The 24826-nt window shown below is 51.7% G+C and overlaps 3 protein-coding genes across 4 annotated transcripts; all 3 read left to right on the forward strand.

Moving 5' to 3' along the window:
* Nucleotides 1–5183: 5183 nt before the first annotated feature.
* On the forward strand, nt 5184–12515 carry LOC122692636 (galanin like peptide). Its single transcript, XM_043900417.1, has 6 exons — nt 5184–5710; nt 7076–7188; nt 8098–8146; nt 9105–9185; nt 10880–10954; nt 12359–12515. Exons 2-6 carry the CDS (start codon nt 7108–7110, stop codon nt 12412–12414), a joined length of 342 nt encoding a protein of 113 aa, XP_043756352.1. The 5' UTR covers nt 5184–5710; nt 7076–7107; the 3' UTR covers nt 12415–12515.
* Nucleotides 12516–17115: 4600 nt separating this feature from the next.
* Nucleotides 17116–17459, forward strand: LOC122692637 (protein FAM32A-like). Its single transcript, XM_043900418.1, has one exon. It carries the CDS (start codon nt 17116–17118, stop codon nt 17452–17454), a length of 339 nt encoding a protein of 112 aa, XP_043756353.1. The 3' UTR covers nt 17455–17459.
* Nucleotides 17460–19039: 1580 nt separating this feature from the next.
* LOC122692621 (zinc finger and SCAN domain-containing protein 5B-like) lies at nt 19040–23294 on the forward strand. Of its 2 annotated transcripts, XM_043900393.1 has the most exons (6): nt 19040–19266; nt 19716–20217; nt 20506–20712; nt 21237–21287; nt 21625–21778; nt 22153–23294. In XM_043900393.1, exons 2-6 carry the CDS (start codon nt 19840–19842, stop codon nt 22797–22799), a joined length of 1437 nt encoding a protein of 478 aa, XP_043756328.1. In that variant the 5' UTR covers nt 19040–19266; nt 19716–19839; the 3' UTR covers nt 22800–23294. The 2 variants fall into 2 exon arrangements, with proteins under 2 accessions (XP_043756328.1, XP_043756329.1); XM_043900394.1 differs by lacking the exon at nt 21237–21287 and having other exon boundaries at nt 19041–19266.
* The last annotated feature ends 1532 nt before the right edge of the window (nt 23295–24826 follow it).

Consider the following 24826-nt stretch of genomic DNA (forward strand, 5'->3'; position numbering starts at 1 on the left):
GGATCAGCTCACCCCCCCACCCTTCCCACCCCCGCCCCACGTCACTCCACTTGAGGCCCCGGCGTGAAGGCGCCAGCAACACCTGTGATGCTTTTCACAGGCTGCCCTCAACATCTTGACCCCTCCTGGACTCCACCACATTCTGACTCACCAGCTTCCCACAGAAATGTGCTTGGAGGGGGTCAGCTCAGAAATATCTCTTCCTGACCATGGGTTCCTCTCCCGCTGTCTCTCGGACACCTTGACTCTTCTGATAACACGATTGTCGGCCTCAGCCACCCATCCCTGTTTTAAAAATCTACCAATTCTCTCCCTTCCCATTCAAGAATTCGATTAGGTCTTTCTTCGGCACCAACAATGCTTGCATCTTTCTCACTTAAACTTCTCTCAACATCTGTGACTCTCCCAGGTAGAGTGGGGACCTTCCTATAATGCTGGTGGTACAGCAGAGTGGTACCCTATTGTTAAAGGTAATTTGGAAATATATACCAAGAACCTCGGAATGGGGACTTCCCTGGTGGTCCAGTGGTTAAGACTTCAAGCTTCCAACACAGAGGGCATGGGTTTGATCCCTGGTCTGGGGACTGAGATTGAAGTAGGAGATAGAAGGGCCCCTGGCCCAGGCAGCTGATATTTGCCAAATGGAGCAAACCTGAAGTTTATGTCTTCAGCCAGACAAGAACCATGTCTGTTTCCCTTCCTCCATTGATATGGAGGGAATAACTAATAAGGGGAATTAGCTGAAGCAAAACCAGAAATGAGTGAACAGACTTTGGGCCTGCAAGAGTTAAACGACCTTGCTTCTTCGTTAACTCTTACTAAAATGTGGGCTTCCCAGGTGGCTCAGTGGGTAAAGAATCTGCCTGCAATGCAGGAGACGCAGGTTCGATCCCTGAGTTGGGAAGATGCCCTGCAGAAGAGAATGGCAACCGGCTCCAGTATTCTTGCCTGGAAAACCCCATGGACAGAAGAGCCTGGTAGACGACAGTCCACGGGGTTGCAAAGAGTCCGACAGGACTGAACGGCTAAGCACACACACACAGATTCTCTCTGACCCTTGGTGTCTTTCTCTCTATGTCTGTTTTCTCCTTCCATCCATGCATCTGTGAGGATATCTAGCTACGTAGCTACCTAGCCGTATCTCCTATGAGATATAAGAGCTGTATCTCCTTTGAGTACTCCCTAAGTAGCAGTTGTTCAGTCGCTAAGTCATGTCTGACTCTTTGCAACCCGACCCCATGGACTGTAGCCCGCCAGGCTCCTCTGTCCATGGGGTTCTCCAGGCAAGAAGACTGGAGTGGGTTGCCATGCCCTTCTCCAGGGGATCTTCCCAACCTAAGAATCAAACCCACATCTCCTGTGTCTGGTGCATTTAGGTGGGTCCTTAACCGTCTGAGCCATCAGGGACGCCTCGTCTATTATCTGTCAATTACCTGTCATCCCTTTCAGCTACACATCATCTGTCCATTATCTCTCATCTATCAGCCAGCCACCTCCGAGCCTACCCACCCCGTCCGCCCCATCTTTATCTCTCTGTTTTCTCAGAATGCTAAAGCAAGAGGCAGCGGACGGAACATTCAGTAGTTCCTCCTGCTCCCTGCTGCAATTTTCTTTCCTCGGTCTTTCAATTTACACCTTCATCCTAATGTAGACACTTAAACATATTATTTGTTGGGAGCAGACTAAATCCTCATGTATCACTTCTTCAAGTACTTAATAGAAAGGAAATGGAGTGGATGAACGGTTCCTTTGGACGTTCATAAGTGTTCCCAGCAGAAGTGAAAGTGTATATGTGTGTGCCTGTGTGTGTGGAGGGTGAGGGGCGGGGGAGGAAGTCTCTCCCTGCTGCTTTTGTGTTTTTCCCCAGGTGCTTAGGCTCAGAGTAATCAATATACCAACATGGCATCCTTAGGAGGTTGGCATGCTCTGCCACCCACCAGATGAGAGCATTGAGGGCCAGTCGCTGTAGTTAACCTTGGCCTTATAAGCCCCGCCACCACCCCCCACTCATGGAAATTTAACTGTGACTGTGGGGGCGGGAGCTGTAATCTGTGAGGAAGCCTTGGCGGAGGTCTGAGTCAGCCAGCCTCACTCAGGGTGTTTCCTGACTTCACCCGGCATCCTTCCTTGACCCCGTGGTGGTTCAGGGTGGGCTGGCTGATCGCCATGCGTTTGTCAACGTCCCGATTCCCCCCTTGGCTGATTTCTCACTGCTCGCCATGTTGGGGGGGTGGGGGGTAAGGCACTCAGTTACGCTAGAGGAGTCTGTTCTAGAGGTCTGCTGAATCCCCGACCGGGGTCCTCAAGATTCTTCAAGAGGGGAAATCTCATGCAAAGAGTTTTTTCTTGTTAAAATGAATTGTATTGGAGTAGAGTTGATTCACAGTACTGTGTTGGTTTCAGGGTGCAGCAAAGTGAGCCAGTTATATATACACTCGTTGTCTAGGCGCTCAGTCGTGTCCAACTCTTTGCGACCCCATGGACTGTAGCCCGCGAGCCTCCTCTGTCCATGGGATGCTCCAGACAAGAATACTGGAACGGGTTGTCATTCCCTCCTCCAGGGGATCTTCCCTACCCAGGGATGAAACCTGTGTCTCCTGCACTGGCAGGCGGGTTCTTCACCTCTGAGCCAGCTGGGAAGCCCATACATATACAGATACCCACTGTTTTTTAGGACTCTTTCCCCATATAGGCCGATACGGAGTACTGAGCAGAGTTTCCCCTGCTGAACCCAGCGGGTCCTTACTAATTATCTGTTTTATATACTGCAGTGTGTATATGTTAGGCCCAATCTCCTAACTTATCCCTCCTCCCCTGCCCCCTGCTAACCGTACGTTTGTGCTCTACATCTGTGAGTGTACTCCTGGTTTTGTAAGTAGGTCTATTTGTAACATCTTTTTTTTTCTTTTTTTAGATTTCGTATCACAGAAGGCGAGGTATTCTAAACACACCAACCAAACAATAACAAAGGGACGCAGGAAACTCTGGGAGGTGGCTTGGGCTCCCCCTCGTGGTGGCAGGGGGGATATAACCACTCCTAGGGCTTCAGTTCCGTTCAGTTCAGTCCAGTCGCTCAGTCGTGTCTGACTCTGCGACCCCATGAATCGCAGCACGCCAGGCCTCCCTGTCCATCACCAACTCCCGGAGCTTACTCAAACTCATGTCCATCGAGTCGGTGATGCCATCCAGCCATCTCATCCTCTGTCGTCCCCTTCTCCTCCTGCCCCCAATCCCTCCCAGCATCAGGGTCTTTTCCAATGAGTCAGCTCTTCGCATCAGGTGGCCAAAGTACTGGAGTTTCAGCTTCAGCATCAGTCCTTCCAATGAACACCCAGGACTTACCTCCTTCAGGATGGACTGGTTCGATCTCCTTGCAGTCCAAGGGACTCTCAAGAGTCTTCTCCAACACCACAGTTCAAAAGCATCAATTTTTCGGCTTGGGGGCTGTTTAAAGGAAGAGATGGAGAGACACGGACTTCCCTCGTGGCTCAGCCGGTAAAGAACCTCCCTGCAATTCGGGAGACCTGGGTTCCATCCCTGGGTTGGGAAGATCCCCTGGAGAAGGGAAAGGCTACCCACTCCAGTATTCTGGCCTGGATAATCCCATGGACTGAGCGACTTTCACTTGGAGAGATATATGTATATATGCAAATCCATATTCATAGCCTTATCTGTACAGAGACATGCTTCCGAAAACTGTCGCAAAAGAGCACTTTTCTATGTTAACCTATATAAGAAAAGGCTTCCCAGGTGGATCGGTGGTAAAGAATTCGCCTGCCAATGCAGGAGACACAAGAGACATGGGTCTGATCCCTGGGTCGGGAAGATCCCCTTGAGGAGGGCACAGCAATCCGCTCCAGTCTTCTTGCCTGGAGAATCCCATGGACAGAGGAGCCTGGTGGGCTACAGTCCGCGGGGCCACAAAGAGTCGGAGACGACTCAAGCGACTGAGCACGCAGGCAAAACCCAGCACCCTCATCACCTGTAGGAGCCCAGTAAATGCCGGGCAGAACACTGCAGTGTCCACCTCGGGCCGAGGTGCCCATCTCCGCATTTCCAAGTAACAAGGAAGGATGCGGGCTCAAGACAGACGTCTGGCTGTGTCACAGAAATGTAACGAAAGTCACATGTGCCCTGCATCATCTGGGTTTTGTCTGCGTGAGATGCAGACCCCATAGCTTCACTTTGCATGTGCTGGTCACCCGGAGAAGCGGTCTGCCAGGCTCCGGGTCACCTCCTCCAGGTTTGGTTCAGCCATCTGTCCTCACCAGCCTTCCCCGCTCCTGCTGTTTCCCAGCAGAGCCATTTACACCTCCTTGTTACTTTCTCCCATCCGAACAACCTCCCCCCCGCCCCCCCCCCTCACCCCCCGGCCCCCAGATGAGAAGGGAAGGAAGCCAGGAAGAGGGGAGAGGCAGCCACGTGGGGGAGGCATGCAGGAGGCCTCCAGATGCTATTTCTCACTCTCCTCCCCGCCGGGGGTCTTCCTTTTAAGAAGAGTGGTCCCCTAGCTCGGTCGGTAAAGCCTGAGCCTCTTAAAAGCGAGGCAGATGGGGATGGCAGTCCAGAAGGGTCTGCAGTGGGGGTGGGAGGGCTGGGGTAGAGATGAGGACCTGGAGCAGAGATCCCCGAGTCCAGGCTGACCCCGGGCTCTTCATCACGGAGACAGGTCATCGAGTACCGCGAGGACCCCCGGGACGGCCGGAAGCCCCCGGCGCAGAGCCAGCGGGCAGGGGCCCCTCTCCTTTGATTCCTGGCTCTTTCCTCTGGAAAACTGTTGCTGTCCCGGGGCCCAGAGGCAGAGAAAGGAACAGGTGAACGGAGGAAGCGACACGAAGCGGGAGAGAGATCAAGCGCGCGCACTCACACACACACCCTTCATTTGCTCATCCAGCAACTATTTGTTCAGTCCTGGGGGCCGTTTTAGGGGCTGCCGCAGGGTTCCCCATCCTTGTACTATGGACACTGAGGGTCCAGTGGTTCTTTGCTGGGGAGGGGTGTCCTCTGCCCCGGAGGATGGAGCATCCTTGGCCTCCACCCACTGGATGCGGAAGCGCCCTCCCGGGTCAGGACGCGCGGAAGGGCCTCCGAGCGGTGCCCGCCTGGCTGAGCGCCCCGTGCTAGCGACTCGGGGATGAGCAGGACGTAACCGCCCCCATCCCCGGGCCCCGCCGCCCCCGGCCTGCACTGAGCTTATTTCCCGGTGTGTGGCGAGGAGAGACGCTCCACAAACAAGCAAACAGGGGGCCCAGGGGCCCCGGGCAGGAGAGGAGAAAGGGGCGCAGCAGGAGAGCTTGGAACAGTGGCGGCAGGTGGAGAGAAGTCAAGGGCGTGCAGAGAACCGAGAATACTCCGCCTCCCCCAGCCCCGCCACCGCCCCCTGCCCCCCAACGCCGACACCTGCCGGAGGTGGGCTGGGGGGTCCTTGGATAAATGCGGAGCAAACACCTCGGATTGCGGGGTCTGCGGGGGAAAGTGGGGCTGAGAAATCTTCCCTCCGGGAAGCATCCTTGTCCTGACCTGAGAAACCCCTTCCTGGGGGCGGGCGCTCCGCTCCCCCCTTCTCCCCCCACGCCCTCTCCCCGTCTAGTCGCCTCCCCCTTCCCTCCGCCCGCCTCTCCTCCTCGGGCATAAAAGCTGGAGCCTCTCGGAAGCTGGGACCCAGACCGGCCGACGCGGGAGAGCTGGCGAGGTCTGACCGCTCAGCGAGGTGAGACCGAGGCGGGGAGGCTGGTCCTGGGAGGATGGAGATGCAGGCGGGAGAGGATGCGGAGAAGGGGAGGGGGGCGGTGGGGCGGGGCGCAGGTGAGGCTGGGGAGGGGCTGGGAGGTCCAGACGGGGGCTGGGGCCGCAGTGAGGAGGCGTTTCAGGGCTGCGGGCGGGTCAGAGAGCGGAGGGGGAGCACGGTGGTGGTCTGTGGCCCTGGTTTTTGTTTGGAGGAGGACTGCTTTACAAGGTTGTGTGGGTTTCTGCTGGGCGGTGACGGCAGTCAGCTACATGTGTAACAGAGATCGCCTCCCACTTAGCCTTCCTCCCATCCCGCCCCCATCCCACCCCTCCAGGTCACCAAGCTGAGCGTCCCACTAGCTATCTGGGGCTTCGCTGGTGGCTCAGACGCTAAAGAACCCGCCTGCAATGCAGGAGACCTGGGTTTGATCCCTGGGTTGGGAACATTCCCTGGAGAAGTGAACACCTACCCACTCCAGTATTCTGGCCTGGAGAATTCCATGGACTGTGTAGTCCATGGGGTCGCAAAGAGTCGGACACGACTGAGCGACTTTCACACTTACACACACACTTACATTCTGTGTACTGAATATCCTGTTACTTACTTGGGCATTCTCCCTCCACCGACTCTCATTTTACTTAAAGAAATGTGCTCCACGTAAACTTCAAAAAATTCACAAGTGTTCATTTTCATTCTTGAATGTGTATTTATGACCAAAAATGCAGAGATGAACCTTCAGTTAGCAATAGGATATCCTGCACTCTACAGTATATTGAGAGACAGAGGAAGATAAGCACTGTATGATTTCACTTGCAGGTGAAGTGAAGTGTGTGTTAGTTGCTCCGCTGTGTTCACTCTTTGCGACCCCAGGGACTGTAGCCCGCCAGGCTCCTCTATCCATGGGACTCTCCAGGCAAGAATACTGGAGTGAGTACCCGTTCCCTTCTCCAAGGGATCTTTCCAACCTAAGGATCGAACCCTGGTCTCTCACATTTCAGGCAGGTTCTCTACCATCTCAGCTACCAGGGAAGCCCACTTAGGTGAAAAGTGAAAGTGAAGTCGCTCAGTCGTGTCCGACTCTTTGCAACCCCGTGGACTCCCCTGTCCATGGGCTTTTCCAGGCAAGAGTCCTGGAGTGGGTTGCCATTTCCCTCTCCAGGGGACCTATCTGACCCAGGGATTGAACCTGGGTCTTCCGCATTGCAGGCAGATACTTTGCATCTGAGCCACCAGAGCCTCAGACGCACTTACGTGTGGCATCTTTCTTTTTTTCTTTTTTTGCATATCAGTTATACTCCAACCAAGCTACAAAATAAGGAGCTAAACCCTCTGCCCTTTTTTCTGCAGCGTTCCGCAGCGCCCAGCCCTCCGGCCCTGAGATGCCTCCGTCGGTCCGTCTGCTCCTTCTTGCCGTCCTCCTCAGCCTGGCCGAGACTCCGGCCTCTGCCCCCGTCCACGGGGTGAGACCCGCCTGTCACTACACACCTGTCACCGCCCTCCCGGGGACGGCGCTCTGACTCTCCTGGCGGGGCCAGGAGCTGGGGGACAAGTTGTGGGAGCTCAAGAAGAGGGATTTCCCTGGCGGTCCAGTGCTGAAGACTCTTGTGCTTCCAACGCAGGGGGTGCAGGTTCGATCCCTGGTCCAGGAACTAAGATCCCACAGACCACACAGTGCAGCCAAAATTTTTTTTAAAAATTGTTTTTTCTTAAATAAGAGAAGAAAGACTGACTTCATCACCCTGGTCCAGGGTGGGGGTGGGGGGGAGCGGGTTAGAACAGATCACAGGTGGAATACCGGAAGTCAGGGCTCAGCTTATCCAAAGCAAAAACACTTCAATGATTAGTGTCGGCCCAGAGATGCCCAAAGCTGCCTTCCAAGGCAGAGCTTCCCGACAGTGTAAACTCTCAGCGCTGTAGCAAGCAGCAGAGTCACCTGAAGGGGCCCTGTCTTTTCATTTTGCAGTGGACTCCCTACATCACGTACCCAGTCCTCCTCGGAACCCACGCTGGCATAGAGTAAGCCCACAATAAAATAAACATTGTTGTTTTAGTCACTCAGTCCTGTCTGAGTCTTTGCGACCCCACGGACTGTAGCCCGCCAGGCTCCTCTGTCCGTGGGATTCTCCAGGCAAGAATGCTGGAGAGGGATGCCATGCCCTCCTCCAGGGGATCTTCCCGACCGGGGGATGGAACCTGTGATCTTCCCGACACAGAGACTGAAACTGCGACTCAGGTCTCCTGCACTGCAGGCGGCTTATTTCTGGCCGAGTCACTGGGGAAATGCAGACTAAGCCAAACCACCTCCCAGAGCGGACGTGCGGAGCGTACTTCCCATCTCTCTGAGCCTGGTCTCTCTCGTGTCTGTCTAGGGGCGAGGAGGCTGGACCCTCAACAGTGCTGGCTACCTCCTGGGTCCCGGTGAGTGACCCTCCATCCCTGCCTGGCGCCTGTGAGCCATGTGTTTGCAACAGTAAACTCCCAGCCTTACGGCCCCCAAAGTCCATGGACTTGATTTCCAGAGCGGTCTTGGGGGTTAGTCTAGGGAAGTCATGTGCGCTTGGATCCTGGAGCCAGAGCGCTGGCTTCGAGCCCCGGCCCTGCCCCCAGGCCTTCAAGCCTCCACACCTCGGCTCCCTGGCCTGTGACAGTGGGCATAACGCCGTCCCCACATTGTGTGAGGATCAGGCAGACTGGAGCACTGCCTGCCAGGACCCTCCGTCCTCTCTACCTGACCCCCTCCCCGCATCTTCACTGGGTGCTTGCCGGGCACCCGGAGACGTGCTCTGGGGACGGTTAAGTTGGTCAGGAACCAAGATCCCTGGGATGCAAAGTGTGGCAGAAACGACTCGAGGTTTGGCTGCAGATAGGTGGGCTCAAGCCCCAGTTCTGCCACCTACGCGTTGTTTGTTGTTGTTCAGTCTCTGAGTCGTGTCTGACTCTTTGCGACCCCACGGACTGCAGCACACCAGGCCTCCCTGTCCATCACCAACTCCGGGAGCTTGCTCAAACTCGTGTCCATCGAGTCGGTGATGCCATCCAACCATCTCATCCTCTGTCGTCCCCTCCTCCTCCTGCCCTCAATCTTTCCCAGCATCAGGGTCTTTCCCAATGAGTCAGCTCTTCGCATCAGGTGGCCAAAGTACTGGAGCTTCAGCCTCAGCGTTGGTCCTTCCAATGAATATTCGGGGTTGATTTCCTTTAGGATGGACTGGTTTGACCTTGCACTCTGCGGGGCTCTCAGGAGCCTCCTCCGGCACGGGTGGGGGTAAGCGGGCAGGTGTCTGCCGGTCAGAGCCGCCCCCCGCCCGGGACCACCGGCTCTGTGTGTCCTGGCGCCCCTAACGGCCTCCTGGTCTTGCTCCCCCGCCCCTTGCAGTGCTCCCCCCTCCCCCGAGGGCTGACAGAGGCCGGAAGGAGAAGACGACCCTGGGGATCCTAGACCTGTGGAGAGCCATTGGTGAGTAAAGGCAGGAGAACAAGGGTCCACCCCATCCCCTCACTCTGCCCCACCTGCCGGTCTGGTTTGGGAACCTTGGGAACTGCTGTGTGTGGGCTCCCTCCTTTGTTCTGACAAATAAAGGAGCCGGGGAGACTGACAGGGCTTCCCTGGGAACCCAGCTGCCCACGCAGGAGGCCTAGGAGACACGGGTTCCATCCTGGGTCCAGAGGCTCCCCTGGAGGAGGGCATGGCAACCCCCTCAGGATTCTCGCCTGGGAAAGCCCATGGACAGAGGAGCCTGGCAGGCTACAGTCCATGGGGTCGCAAAGAGTCAGACATGACTGAAGTGACCCAGCATGAGAGAGTGATGCTGTTTCTTTCAAATGCCCAAAACGGAGTCATGAACCCCCTCATAATTCTGTAGTGTGGTCAGTGTGACTGCCTGGAAAACCCCTAGCAGAGGGTCTGGCAGATGGTGAGAGCCAGGTGAGTCTCGGTGGTTCTACGTATCTCTTTGCAGGGCCCCCCCATCCACTTCCTCTTTGCTCAGCTCCGATCCTGTTTAACCTCCTCGTCGAGCTGGGCTGGGTACCATCTCTGAGACTCCCCTCTCCCCCGTGGGCCTCTCAAGAGAGAACCCCGGGGGCACGTGGCCTCGGGACACGTGGGTGGACACTCCGTGAAGGCGCAGGGCAACTTGAAGCGAGCCCGCTCTTCATCACCACCTACCAGATGCGGGCACTTAACTGCATCTCGGGCTGGGTTTCTCAACCTCGGCGCTGTTCACATTTGGGGCTGTGTGTCACGGGATGTTTAAGAATGTTAAAGATGTTTAAGAATGTTTAAGAATGGATGCTTTTGAACTGTGGTGCTGGAGAAGACTCTTGAGAGCCCCGTGGACTGCAAGGAGATCCAACCAGTCCATCCGAAAGGAGATCAGCCCTGAATATTCATTGGAAGGGCTGATGCTGAAGCTGAAGCTCCAATACTTTGGCCACCTGATTTGAAGAGCTGACTCATTTGAAAAGACCCTGATGCCAGGAAAGATTGAAGGCGGGAGGAGAAGGGACGACAGAGGATGAGATGGTTGGATGGCATCGCCGACTCAATGGACACGAGTTTGAGTAAGCTCCTGGAGTTGGTGATGGACAGGGAGGCCTGGCGTGCTGTGGTTCATGGGGTCGCAAATCGGACATGATTGAGTGAACAGCAGCAACGGGTCTCCATTCATTAGATGGCAGTAGTCCCTCCGAGTTGTGACAACCAACAGTGTGTCTGGAAATTGCCGGATAACCGCTGGCGAAGGGGGTGAGGGGCGGGGGAGAAAGTGGGGGGCGTTTGCCCTTGGAAGAGAACCACTGCGTAGTGTTCGATTCCAAGGAAATCAGGGAAGTAAAACCAGCGCCGCCCTGGTTAAGTCTGCCCGCCAACGCAGAGGACACGGATTCTGTCCCCGATCCGGGGAGACGCCACGTGCTGCGGAGCAACGAAGCCCAAGCTCCGCAACAAGAGGAGCCGCCGCAGTGAGGAGCCCCCGCACCGCAATGAGAAGCGGCCCGCACTCGGCACCACTAGAGAAAGCCCTCAAAGCAAGAGACCCAGCACAGCCCAAAAAGAAAGACAGAATTAAAAAAAAAAAAAAAAAAACCCACGCAGTACACAGTCCTGAACGGAAAGCCCCAAGGCTTACTGACGTGTGTCTCTCTTCCTAGACGGCCTCCCCTATTCCCAGTCTCTGCTGGCCTCCAGGAGTCTGGGGGAGACTGTCGCCAAAGCAGAGACCGGAGGTAACGCCTGGGGAACTATGAGAGGTGCGGCGGGGGGAGCGGGGCTCGGAGGCTCAGGGAGGCGGGAAGGACCCTGGGCTCAGCCACGGGACCTGCACCTGCAGCCACAGGCCTTAGCCCCAACCTCACATGCTCAGCTTCCTGTCCATTTGGAAAACAGTCCCTGGCATGTCCTGACACTCTGGCACATTTCCGACTATGACCCCACGCCCGCACCTTGGTCCCCTCCCCCAGTATCACCCTCCAGCTCAGATCTAGCTGAGATGTGAACCCCAAACCCTCCCTCTGACCTCGAGGTTCACTCCAACTGGACCTCTTTCCTAAATAAGATCTGGGGACTTCCCTGGTGGCCCAGTGGCTGAGACTCCAAGCTCCTAATACAGGGGGCTCTGGTTCGATCCCTGTTCAGGGAACTGGATCCCACGTGCTGCAACTAAGAGTTTGCATGCCGCAACCAAAAAAAAACTATCCTTTACACAGCAGTGAGGGCTTCCCTGCTAGCTCAGTTGGTAAAAACATCCACCTGCAATGCAGGAGACCCCGGTTCGATTCCTGGGTCGGGAAGATCCGCTGGAGAAGAGATAGGCTATCCACTCCAGTATTCTTGGACTTCCCTGGTGGTTCAGCTGGTAAAGAATCCGCCTGCAATGTGGGAGACCCTGGTTCAATCCCTGGGTTGGGAAGATCCCTTGGAGAAGGGAATGGCTCCCCGCTCCAGTGTTCTGGCCTGGAGAATAATCCATGGGGTCACAAAGAGTCAGACGCGACTGAGCAACTTTCCATTTCACACAGCACTAAGGATCCCACATGCTGCACCTAAGACCCGGCACAGTCAAATAAATAAGTATTTTTTTAAAAGTAAAATAAATAAGATCTTTATTTCCAACTCTTAAGCTTTGAACTCTGTACTCATAGTCAGTCTTCCCAGGTGGTGCTAGTTGTAAAGAATCTACCTGTCAACGCAGGAGATATAAGAGACTTGGGTTAGATCCCTGGGTGGGAAGATCCTAGGAATCTTCCCTCCCAATCTTATTTTGGGAAGTGCTTTGACAAGCATCTGGTGGAGAACTGCCAACCCCAGACAATCTCAGAAGGGGACACCTTCTGAGTTCACTGCTTCCCACTCTAAACTCAGCAACACTCTGGCTCTTGAAAACGCTCCCCAGCATCACCAGGTACCATCTCCAGATGGGACTGCACGGGGAAAGCAGGTGGGCAGACGCATAGAAGGAGCGGGCAGAAGAAGCAAGGGCAGAGAGGAGGAGCTGTCTGCCCTTGAGAAGGTGGTCGAAACTGAGATGAACCGAAGAGACGTTCCTCTCTTGGGCCACCACACACTCAGAACCTGGCTGGGGTAGCGGTGGGGAACGGAACCATTCAAACTGACCTCTTTCTCTCGCACAGATCCAGGCGTGCTCAGCAAGAAAGTCCTCAAGGAGGCAGACACCCTGGGTTCCTAGATGTCCCCAGACTTCTGCTCCAAACCTTTGCCCCTCTGGCTACTTCTGAAACCCTGCATCGTCACCCTCTACTGAGACCAAGATCCTGAAATTAAAATCTGAGGAAGAAAATCTGAAGCACTGGAAGAATTGTTCTTTTTTGTCTTTCTCAATCTACCATTGGTTAAATCCACAGATATAGAACTTACTAATACAGAGGATAGGCTATATTTCTTGGTCTGCTCTCTTTTTCAATTGAAATCCAGTTGAAATATAACACTGTATTTTATTTTATTATTATTTTATTTATTTGGGGGCTTCCCTGGTGGCTCAGATGGTAAAGAATCTGCCTGCAGTGCAGGAGACCCATGTTCGATCCCTGGGTCAGGAAGATCCCCTGGAGAAGGGCATGGCAACCCTCTCCAGCATTCTTGCCTGGATAATCCCATGGACAGAGGAGCCTGGCGGGTTATGGTCTATTGGGTTGCAAAGAGTCGGACATGACTGAAGTGACTGAGCACGCACATGAGCATTTAAAGTAACTGTATTCTTGTGGAATGATGAACAGTTAGGTAATGTAATATTAATGCCCATTTGAACACTGAGATTCTACAGTGTCTTGACTTGAAAAGATTCTTCAAGGTAGCACTCCTTCATCCCACCTGGCTGTCCTCCAGCAGAAATGAAGACAGGTCATTTGGAGCAGAATGGAGATAATAAAGTATTTATTTTCAAAGAATCAGCGTTTTCTTCTATTAATTAGTCTGGGAATTTGTTGGGGGCAGCAAATTCAAGGATGATATTGTAATAGATATTGGTGTCTGGCAGCCCGCCACTCAAAAGCCAATACAGAGGCCAGGTTGGGGGAAAGGAAAGTTAGCTTTATTCTGGATGCCAGCAACTGGTGAAAGTGAAAGTGAAGTCGCTTAGTCATGTCCGACTCTTTGCGACCCCTGGACTGTAGCCTACCAGTCTCCTCCGTCCATGGGATTCTCCAGGCAAGAATACTGGAGTGGGTTGCCATTTCCTGGCTTTATTCTGGATGCCAGCAACTGGTGAAAGTGAAAGTGAAGTTGCTTAGTCATGTCCGACTCTTTGCAACCTACCATGCGCCTCTGCCCATGGGATTTTCCAGGCAAGGGTACTGGAGTGGGCCGCCCTTTCCTTCTGCAACAACTGTGAAGGGTAGGGCAGACGTCTGTCCAATGGCTGACCCACCCCCCACCTCCCACCCAAGACAATCAATGAGCAACAGCTTTTATAGACGGAGGGAGGGGGCTACAGGCAGAAACAGCACAGTCAGTTCTGACAATCATCTTGAAACTGGTCATCACTGGTCTGATCGGCGTCATCTTGTGTTTTAAGTACAGTTAACCTTCAGTTCCAGGGTCCATGTTTTTTCATTTCTTGCGTCACTCTTCACAATTGTGGCAGCTTCTCTCATGGTTTCCCAGGAGGCTCAGTGGTAAAGAATCTGCCTGCATTGCAGGAGACCTGGGTTTGATCACTGGGTCAGTACAATCCCCTGGAGGAGGAAATGGCAACCCGCTTCAGTCTTCTTGCCTGGAGAATCCCATAGACAGAGGAGCCTGGTGGGCTACAGTCCATGGGTCGCAAAGAGTCGGGCATGACTGAGTGACTAAACAACTGTACTACCTTACCTGAAGAGCTTTAGGAACAATGCTGACCTGAGCCCCACCCTGGACCAAGTAAGTCAGACTCTGAGGGTGGGCCAAAGGCAGCAGAGCTGTGTTTCTGCTTGTTTTCTGTCTTCCTCATCCTTCTATCTTTGTCAACAAAGGTCCGTCTGGTCAAGGGTATGGTTTCTCTAGTGGTCATGTACAGATGTGAGAGTTGGATTATAAAGAAAGCTGAGCACCAAAGAATTGATGCTTTTGAACTATGGTGTTGGAGAAGACTCTTGAGAGTCCCTTGGGCTGCAAGGAGATCCAACCAGTCCATCCTAAAGGAAATCAGTCCTGAATATTCATTGGAAGGACTGAGGTTGAAGCTGAAACTCCAAAACTCTGGCCATCTAATGTGAAGAGCTCACTCATTGGAAAAGACCCTGATGCTAGGAAAGATTGAGGGCAGGAGGAGAAGGGGACAACAGAGGATGAGATGGTTGGATGGCATCACCGACTCAATGGACATGGGTTTGGGCGGACTCTGGGAGTTGGTGATGGACAGGGAGGCCTGGCGTGCTGCAGTTCATGGGGTCGCAAGGAGTCAGACACGACTGAGCAACTGAACTGAGCTGAACCCATAGATTCAGAACGTATATGAATGGATTGCCAAGGGTAAGGGGGTGAGGTGGGCAGAGAATGGGGAGGGACTTTTCATGATTTATATTTTCTTCTCGGGGTGATGAAAAAAGTTGGAAGTAGACAATGTTGACCATTGCACAAAATCGTGAACGAACTTGGTGAAGCAAAATTGTACACTTTATAAGAGTCAATATTGTACGTTGTGTGTTTCATGACCACAACAAGTATCTGATCAGGAATTTAATTCTCTTTGGATCTTTTTGTGCATCCCTTTCTTGGAACTAATAAATACCCTGGTGACAGCAAGGAAATGTTTTGAGTGGATAATCTTTGCTTAATATTTCCAACGTCACTATACTACATGGAATTAAGTTTTTAAATTGTCTTCCTTGTATTTTTTTTCCCAGAAGAATCATGACTCAGAGCCTTGCCCGGTGGCTTGTCTCGACCGAATAATGTAAAAACTGACATTACTGTTAACATCCATTTGAGGAGTCTCACACACTGTAAATTTCTTGAAAATACAGCAAAGAACAACATAGTCCCAGACTACAGAAGTCAAAATCTAGGGAGCCATTCAGACATTTCAACCTCTTTTTCCTGTTAAGGTGGATGTCAGAAGAATGATGGATGGACTAATGTCCATTCCACATGAAATACTGTACCAGTGAGGGAATGGTGTCTGGTGTTGGGATGAGGAATGCAGAGGAGATGGAAGGGTGGAATAAAATGAAACTAATCCTCTTCATTTATTTTTTGCCCCCATTCTTCTGAACAGTGAACATGTTGCTGACAAAAGGTAAAGGATCCCTATACATAATCACTATACATAAGGGGAATTTGTCATGGGCTTCTAGAAGCATGTGCTCAACATTTTGCTAGTAAATTCCTCAGTCACTATGGCTAAAGAACGTACATTTTTTTGTGGGGTCATGGAAAAGTCCCAGACAGTCCCTAATCAGAGCCACCAGGGTCTGCGCCAAAGGGTACTTACTGAAAAGCTAAGACTGTGACCCCCAAAAGTGGCACATTCCCTGCAGAACATACAGGATTCTGACCTCGTCCGAGATCTTTACATGAGGAATTTTAAAAAGGGTTGTTTAGTTGCTCAGTCGTGTCCGACTCTTTGCCACCCCATGGACTGTAGCCCACCAGGCTCCTCTGTCCGTGGAATTTTCCCAGGCAGGAATACTGGAGTGGGTTGGCCATTTCCTTCTCCGAAAGATCTTCCCAACCCAGGGAGTGAACCCGCGTCTCCTGCATTGACAGGTGCATTCTTTACCACTGAGCCGCCAGGGAAGCATGGGCTTCCTGGTTAAAACTTTCAGATCTCTATACTCTGACTCCTTCCAACTCTCCAGGTAAATGAGAAAAGTATTTGCTAGACCAGGAAAATCAATCTTCCTGCCAAAAAGTGCACAGGCTTCCCTGGTGGTAAAGAATCTGCCTGCAATGCGGGAGACCTGGGTTCGCTCCCTGGGTTGGGAAGATCCCTTGGAGAAGGAAACGGGTACCCACTCCAGTATTCTAGCCTGGAGAATTCCATGGGCTGTATATCTACGGGGTCACAAAGAGTCGGACATGACTGAGCGACTTTCACTTTACTTCTTTACCAGCTCAGCCACCAGGGAAGCCCAAGAATACTGGAGTGGGTAGCCTATCCCTTCTCCAGCGGATCTTCCTGACCCAGGAATCACACCAGGGTCTCCTGAATGGCAGGCAGATTCTTTACCAGCTGAGCTATCAGAGAAGTCTACCACAAAACCAACATGGAGGCCTCTTTGATAAATTGTTTTTTTCTGGTGGAGTGTCCATGTGAACCTGGATCCGTGGGTAGATTGGATTATCTAGAATGAGGTCATATAAATGGCTTGACCCGCCCTTACACAATCACTGTACTGATGGGGTAGCAAGCAGGGACCCTTGCCATTTCCCCTGGCTCTCCATAAATAGAGACGTTTCAGCCCCAGACACACTCTGAGAGCCAGTCACTGACTTGAGGAGGCTGACGGCAAGAGGGCTCAAAGGAGGTAAGTCATGAGTGAGAACGGCTAAGGAGAAGGCTTGGGAATCAAGACAGAAGGAGGTGGTGGGTTTCGGAAGGCTGGGTTTTCTACTTACCTTGCATTAGCTCAAAGACCTTGTGAAAGCAGTGGGTCTCCCTCAAACTCCATTTTAACTACGGTTGACTGCTGAGCTCTCTGTTCTGGGGGGAAGAGTGTTACCACCCTCCATGGTGTGGTGTGGTGTGGTTCATTTATTCCACAAGGCTTTCTGAACCTTGGTCCCCTGGGCATTTCTAAGCAGAGATGTTCGTCTGTGTTCATTTGTGTTAATCTGCACAGACAGAACCTCTCAGATCTACAGTAGAGAACGATATTGTCCCAATTTCCATTTGAGAAAACTGACCCCCCACTTTCGTCCATTTAGAAAACCGAATTCGAAGACAGGCAGCATGGACGCCTATGAGCAGGTCCAAAAGAGACCCCTGAAGCTGAAAGGAGTCACAGAGCTCGGCGTGACCAAGCGGAAGAAGAAAAAGGACAAAGACAAGGCAAAACTCCTGGAAACGATGGGCAAAATCCAGAAGAACCAGGAGGAGGAGCTGAGGCGCCACCTCGACAAGCAGACCCCAGCCCAGGTGGCCTTTGAGAAGGTGCAGGAGAAGCGACAAATGGAGAGGATCCTGAAGAAAGCATCCAAAACCCACAAGCAGAGAGTGGAGGACTTCAACAGACACCTGGACACGCTCACGGAGCACTATGACATTCCCAAGGTCAGCTGGACCAAGTAGCCGCCCCACCCAGCAGACGGAGTATGGTCCAGGGGAAGCAGGAAGCAGAGTTGGGGTCATCTCTGGAGCCTTTGGAAACATCCTTTTACACACATGCTTTTGAGCCTTCTACTGAGCCCCTGCTTATCAAAGTAATGGGCCCTTATTCTGGAACTGCATTAAAGAGAGACGGCCCTTTAACTCTAAATTTAAAAAAAAAGCAACATCCATGTCCAGTGGTTCATGCAGCCTCTGGACCTGTGTTTTCACCAGGAGCCCCACACAGGCGAGAAGCCCTACGGCTGTGGTCTCTGCCCCAAGGAGTTTACCCGCGACTCCACGCTGCACGCTCACCAGAGGACCCACACCCAGGAGAAGCCTTTCTGCTGTGAGCACTGTGACAAAGCTCTCAACCACGGTGGGAACGTCAGTGTTCACACTCTGGGCTCGAGCCCTACGTGTGCCCCGAGCGTCACCGGCCTTCCGCTCCCTAGGGTCTCTCAAATCCCACCAGGAAACCCATTCTGAACGACTGGCCCAGGACCCTGCCCTTGAGTCCCAGTCCCTTCTGCTCCAAGAAGGAAATTCACAATGATTAGTCACTTCTGTAACACAAAGGGTGGATGACGTGTGAAGAACTTCGGAGGATATTGGCTCTGGGGGAGGGGGGGGTCCATTCACGTGAGTGAGGAGGATATTTTGGCTTATGTCTCCCTTTGATTTTGTTTTCCACTTCAGTGCAGCCTATGTTTAATAAGTTTTTGCTTTGTATTGTTGTTCTTCTAATGAAAGCATGTCTTACTAGTTACCAGTACTTCATCATGAAACTGCGCCTACTGTTGACTGCCTTCCTGTTAGGCGGGGCTTCAGTGTAAAACTGCGTGCTCCTGGCACAGAGGCCAGATGAAATACAGGCTCTCCAGTGGAATTCAAATGTCAAATAAACACATTTCTGTCAAAGAGTGTTCTGCGTATTTTCTAAGACTCTTCTACATGGAATAGGTGACTCCCATGGTTTTGCCTACATGGCTGTTACTATGCTGAGATATGTTCATTCCATACTTGTTCGGGTATTTCTTCCCGAGGTGTTTAGGAAAAGGAAGGCTTCCGAAACTGATAGGTGTCATTCTTTTTTTTCCTACTGGTGTACAACTTCTAGTCTTTAAAAAGGCTACTTAGAAATCGGTTCTTCTCACACCTTAGCTCATCAGCTGATTTTAGAAAAGCCTTTTAAGACTTACCTCACAAGAACAGAAAGACGAGACTCGTCAACCCGATCTGCCTACCACCAGCATGTCTCTGACTCCGTCAAACCCTCTAGGCAGTGAGAAAAAAATTCACGAGATCATTAAAGCCAATCCGTTCACCCCAAAATGCAATCCCAAAAGTCCAAAACAAATAAAATACAAAATGAAAGACGGTTCACGGATTTTCCCCAGCGGTCCAGCGGGGGAGACTCAGCGCCTCCGCTGCAGGCGGCGTGGTTTCCTTCCGCGTCCTGGGAACTAAGGTCGCACGTGCCTCCCCGCTTGGCCAAAAACAAACAAAAAACCCCACAGAATCTATCACTAAACCACTACGGAGGCCTCTTTAGTAAACTGTGGTTTCTCCTGAGGGAGTTTCCGTGGGCAATCGAATCCCTGGTGATTAAGTAAAACGGGATTATCTATCATGGTTCGCCCCACCCTTAATGAATCGATGCGCTGATTGGGTAACTGGCCGAGAAGGCCGGCGTTTCTTCCAGCTCTTCTATGGAGAGACATCTCTCCTCCTGCCGGGGTTTGAGAGCCAGTCGCCAACTGAGGAGGACGAGGGCGAGAAGGCTTCAAGGAGGTAATTGATGGGACATGTTTACAGAGAACGCTAGAAAGTCAGGGCACGTCGATGTGGGTTTCAGGAAGTCTTGGGTTTCTGTTCACTGTGCATTCGCTCGAAGACCCTTTGAAATCCACCGATCTCCTGCCGGCCCCACGCTAACTGTGGTTCATTTGTGGAACTCTTCTGTGAGATGAGATTATTTCCACACTCCGTGGTGTCGTGTGGTGTGGTTCGTTTTTTCAACAAGGGCTTTTAAGCGCTGCCCTGTGGACATTTTGACCACACAGTTTCTTGTTGTACTATAAGATGGATGTCGGAAGAATAATAGAATGGATTCTTGTCCCTGGTATGCAATACTGAAGGGGGAATAATGTCCAGTATTGGGATGAGGGATGGTAGGTTGGATGAAAATAAAACTAATTGTCTGCATTCTATTTTTTTTTTTTTTTCCTTTTTGCCCCTAGACTTCTGAATACTGAATCTATTATTGAGGAAAAGCAAGAGGAAGTTCCTTTCCATCGGGGTCAATTGGGCACCCACTTCTAGAAGCATTTGCCCAGAGTCCTACTGGAAAATTCTACAGTCAGTATGGCTGAGAACCAGACAAGGGGTCGTGGCCACTTCACAGACAGCCCCGGAGCAGAGTCGCCAGCGTCTGCGCCAAGCCAGGACACCGGAAGGGAAAACCCGGGCTCCGACGTTGAAGAGTTGCGCATCTGCTTCAGGAAGTTTAGCAGCTCGGACGAATCCGACCCGATCAAGGCTCTGAGGAGACTCCGTGAACTCTGCGGTCTGTGGCTGAGGCCGGATCTTCACACCAAGGAGCAGATGCTGGACAGGCTGGTGCTGGAGCAGTTCGTGACGTGCATGCCGCCGGAGATCCAGGACTTAGTCAAAAGAAGCGGTGCCGAGACGTGTGAGGACCTGGAGGAGGTGCTGAGAAATAAGCAGCAACTGAAGAAATGGGTGAGTAGGACCTAGTGACCGTGTGAGACAGGGAAAGGTGGGGTGAGGGGCTGCGAGCTGGGAGATGAAGCAGCTGGACCAGAGGGGTTGGCTCTGCATCAGTGATTCCCACGCGGGTGAGCGCTTGCCTGGAGCATCACCGGAGATGTTTCTCTTGGTCCTCACTCTGAGGGTGTTGCTCTTTCAAATGTCATTCCCAGGAGGTGGGCTCCTAGGGTGGCATACGCAATGAATACCTTTTTGGATCTTGTGAAGGGAGACTGATGCTGTTGGAATTTTTCCTCACAGACTGTAGTCCGTGTCCAAGACCAGGAATTTTTGATCCAAGACTTGGGTGTTGAGATATTAGAAGTGGAGGTCAGAGACATGCATGATGACGGAGACCGATCCAGGGAGCCCCAGTCTACAGCCAGTGCCGTTGCTCCAGACGAGGGCCAGCGGGAAAGCTGGGAGGCGCAGCAGCTGCCAGGAGCCAAGGACCTGTTGAGGGGGCAGGTGAGTGTGATGTCCTGACCTTTGGAGAGTCTGGGAGCAGGTAGAAGAGGGTTGGGTGGGCGTGGCTGCTAGAGTACTTGGGAGAATTTTGGCAACGAAATGGACCCACTGCCTCCAGAATTCCCATGGATGCATTCCATTCCCAGACATTTTCCAGCCAGTGTGAGAATGAAGACTCATCCATCTTTCATGGTGCCTCACCATGAAAGCTTGTGGCCGTAAGCATGAGGACAGAGGAGTCCTGTTTCCATGGGATGGTGCTGGGTCCATTCACCAGGGGTAAATGCACTCACAGCTGATTCACCCATGATGGATTTCGTCAGAGGCACTTAATATTGGGGAATATTGTAAACACCTTGAATTGAATAAAAAGTTCCGGATTGGAGTCATTTTTCCCCTCAGAAGATTTTGGGGTATGTCTGGAGAGAGTGGATTTTTTTGAAATGTGAATAGGGAGAGAAGATGCTACTGATTTCTCATGAGTAGAGACCAGTGATAGTGCTTATCATTTTATTATGCCCCAGGTCACCCTCCGTGATGAAGACAAATCCAGGCAACTATCAACAAGTGGTGAGGTCAGGAGCCCTAGAGCCAGAGTCCTTTGCTTTCAGAGTCAGGGGCAGGGAGAATTTGAGATGAGGTGGAGAGATGTGTGCAAAGACAATTCACAGTGCCAGCTGTGAAGTCTGGACTTGATTGCCAGACGTGGGCGGTATAGATCAAGGACAGACAGGGGAATCAGGAGAGGATTGCCATTCAGGCTGATGGGAAGCAGTCAGGACATATCCCCCAAACTGGTATTCAGAAAGCTGGAGTCTTAGATCAGGGTATGAGGGGGGTGGGGAAAGAAGAGACAGAGCCTGCCGTGGGCTAAGGCAGTGGGATTGACTCTGCTTGGTTGCCCCTTGTCAGGACCAGAAAGCTCTCCCGCCAGAGACCATTCCTGAAACAGGTGAGCTGGAGGGTCAGACGCCCTCCAAGGAGAACTTGGAGAAGGACCTGCTGGAAGACACAGGAATGATAAGAACCCTTCCGTCTCAAGAGCCTGAACTTCTGCAGGATTGTGGTGAGTATTTAAAACTTGGAGACCACAGGAGGTAATGACTCCCTCTGATGATGGCCAGGAAGGGGTACCCAGTATTTCCATCCCTTGATGTTGGGGGATAGGAGTTGGTTCTCCAATGCCAACCTTCTCCATCATCAACATTCCAGAGTGTTTCATCAGCTAGACTCCTAGGTAGTTTGCTTGATGGATAGTCTGTGGCCAAGATCAGGGATGGTTCCAATGAGGCTGGCACCATGGAAAATGCTCTTTGATAAGTATGGTGCTGAATCTCTTCTTTCAGCAGACTCTGGGAGGGCAGAGAGAGGGGGGAGAGTCCCCAGGAAGGAACTGACACTTAAAATGTGGCTCCTGAACCCTTTCCTCCTGTGTTCCAGAGGGAGACGTTTCCACTACGAGTGGATCCAGAAGAGGTCCTCTGAAGAATCGCAGACGTGTCAAAAGGAAACGGGACAGTAGTCCCACTTGCCAAGACGTGCGTCAAGAGGCAGCCACATGTTTGGACCAAGGAGAGTTCTCAGGACAGCTTGGGTCCCATTCCCTTGGTTCCTCTGGCACCGTGGGACCCACCAGTCTTCCTGAGGGAGCAGAAACCCCGGGACGGGCACTCTCTGAATGCAGGGTGTGCAAAAAGAGCTTTCTTTATCAATCTCAGCTTGCCCTGCACCAGAGGACACACACAAGAGAGAGGCCCTTTCACTGCGACATCTGCGACAAAAGGTTCATACAGCCTTCGGACCTGCGGGTTCACGAGCGGATCCACACGGGCGAGAAGCCCTATGGCTGTGATCTCTGCCCCAAGAGGTTCACCCACGACTCCACACTGCGTGCTCACAGGAGGACCCACACCCAGGAGAAGCCTTTCCGCTGTGAGCAGTGCGACAGAGCTTTCGGCCACCGCGGGAACCTCAACGTTCACCAGCGCACCCACTCTGGGCTCAAGCCCTACGTGTGCCCCGAGTGCCACGGCGCCTTCCGTCAGGTGGGGACCTTCAGACGCCACCAGAAAATCCACTCCAGATGATTCACCCAGGACCCCACCGTCAGGCCCGAGGCGTTTCTGTTTTAAGGAGGAGATTTAGCATAATTTGTCACCTGTGTGATACAAAGTGTGGATGACGTGCGAAGAGCTTAGGAGGATACTGGAACCAGCAGGGTTCCGTGCGCGTGAATTAGGATATTTGAGTGATGACTTACTTTTCCATTTGGATTTTGTTTTCTGCTTTGCTATAGACTATAGTTTTCTTTTTCATTTGTTTATTTTCAATTGGAGGATAATTGCCTTACAATGTTAGACTGTGGTTTTCTCACATGTTTTTGCTTTGTGCTGTTCTTGTTCTTCCAGTGAAGACATGTTTCCCTGGTTATCAGCACTTCATCATGAGAGTGAGGCTACTGCTGATTGCCTTCTTGCCAGGCGTGATTTCCTTGTAAAATAGGATGCTCCTGGCAGGACGGCTAGATTAAATACAGGATCACCAGTGAAATTTAAATTTCAAATAAACACATTTCTATCAAAGAGCTGTGTGTTTTCTTTTCTAAGACTTTGCTACACAGAGTGGGTGATACCCGTGGTTTTGTCCACGTGGCCATTACTATGTTGAGATATGTTCCCTTTGTACTAGTGATACTGCTTCCTGAGGTATTTAGCAAAAGAAGACTTCTTAAATTGCTAAGTGTTGTTCTTTTTCTCTACTGGCGTACAACCTCTGGTTTCTTTGATGCCTTTCTGAAATGGCTTCTCACAGTTGATCTCATCAGCTGATTTTAAACAAAAGTCTTTGGTGAGTTATTTCATGAGAAAAGAAACAAGATTAGGTAACCCGATTTGATTACAATCCTCCGATTACAATTATTGGACTGCCTCACAGTCTCCAAGCAGAGAGGAAAAATTGATTAGATCAGGAAAATCAATCTGTTTCTCCAAGAAATGCCATCCATGAAGTCTAAAGTAAATAAAATACATTAGAGAAAGTTTACTGCCAAACCAATATGGTGGCCTCTTTAATGGTTTTTCCTGTTGGGAGTCTTCACAGGAAATTGAATCTACCCAGATTATCCAAAGTGGTTCCTTCCATGACCTTTATCCAATCACTGGGATGATGATGTTATGGCCAGAAACCCCTGGAGTTTCACCCAACTCTCTATAAATACAGACATTTCAGCTCCAGACACACTTTGAGAGCCAGTCCCTGACCTGAGGAGGCTGAAGGCAACAGGCCGCGAAGGGGTAAGTGATGAGGGGGCACGTCCAAGGAGAATGCTCAGAAATCAGGACACATGGGTGGGCTTCAGAAAAGTCTTGCTTTCTGTTCATCTTATGTTAGCTGGGAGACCTTCTGACAGGAGATCTCCCTCTAACCCCACATTAACAACGGTTAATCGAACTCTTCTGTGAAGGGAGAAGGATGTTTCCACACACGTTGCTGTGAGGTGGCTCATTTTCTTCAAGTGTTTCTGAGCAGCGACCCTATGGCCATTTAAGAACTACATATATATTTATTAGTGTTAATTTTTTAATTCATTCATTTTGTCTGGGCTGGGTCTTCTTTGTGAGGGCTTTCTCTAATCGTAGCTAGCGGGGACTACTCTCTAGCTGAGGGGTGTGGGCTTCCCATTGCGGTGGCTTCTCCTGTTGCAAGGCCTGGAGTCTAGAGCTCAGGTTCAGTAGTTGCCCCTCGCAGGCTCGAGAGCTGTGGTGCATGGGCTTAGAGGCAGGTGGGATCTTACTGTATCGGGGATCAAAACCATATCCCCCTGCATTGGCAGGCAGATTCTTATCCACTGGACCACCAAGGAAGCCCTATGGTCATTTTTGACCAGACGGTTTTATGAGATCTGGAATGAGTCAGGCAATGGTGTCTAATATTGGGATGTAGGGGAGACAGAAGGGTGGAATAAAATGAAGCCCATTTGGTTCTTTCTTTCCGCTCCCCCCCCTCCACCCAGACTTCTAAACAGTGACTTTAATGCTGAGGAAAAGCAAAGGAAATCCATTTCCATAGACATCAACTGGGCACCCACTTCTAAAAGCATTTGCTCAGAATCCTC

Source organism: Cervus elaphus, chromosome 4, assembly GCF_910594005.1.
Source record: "Cervus elaphus chromosome 4, mCerEla1.1, whole genome shotgun sequence".
NCBI classification, from domain to species: domain Eukaryota; kingdom Metazoa; phylum Chordata; class Mammalia; order Artiodactyla; family Cervidae; genus Cervus; species Cervus elaphus.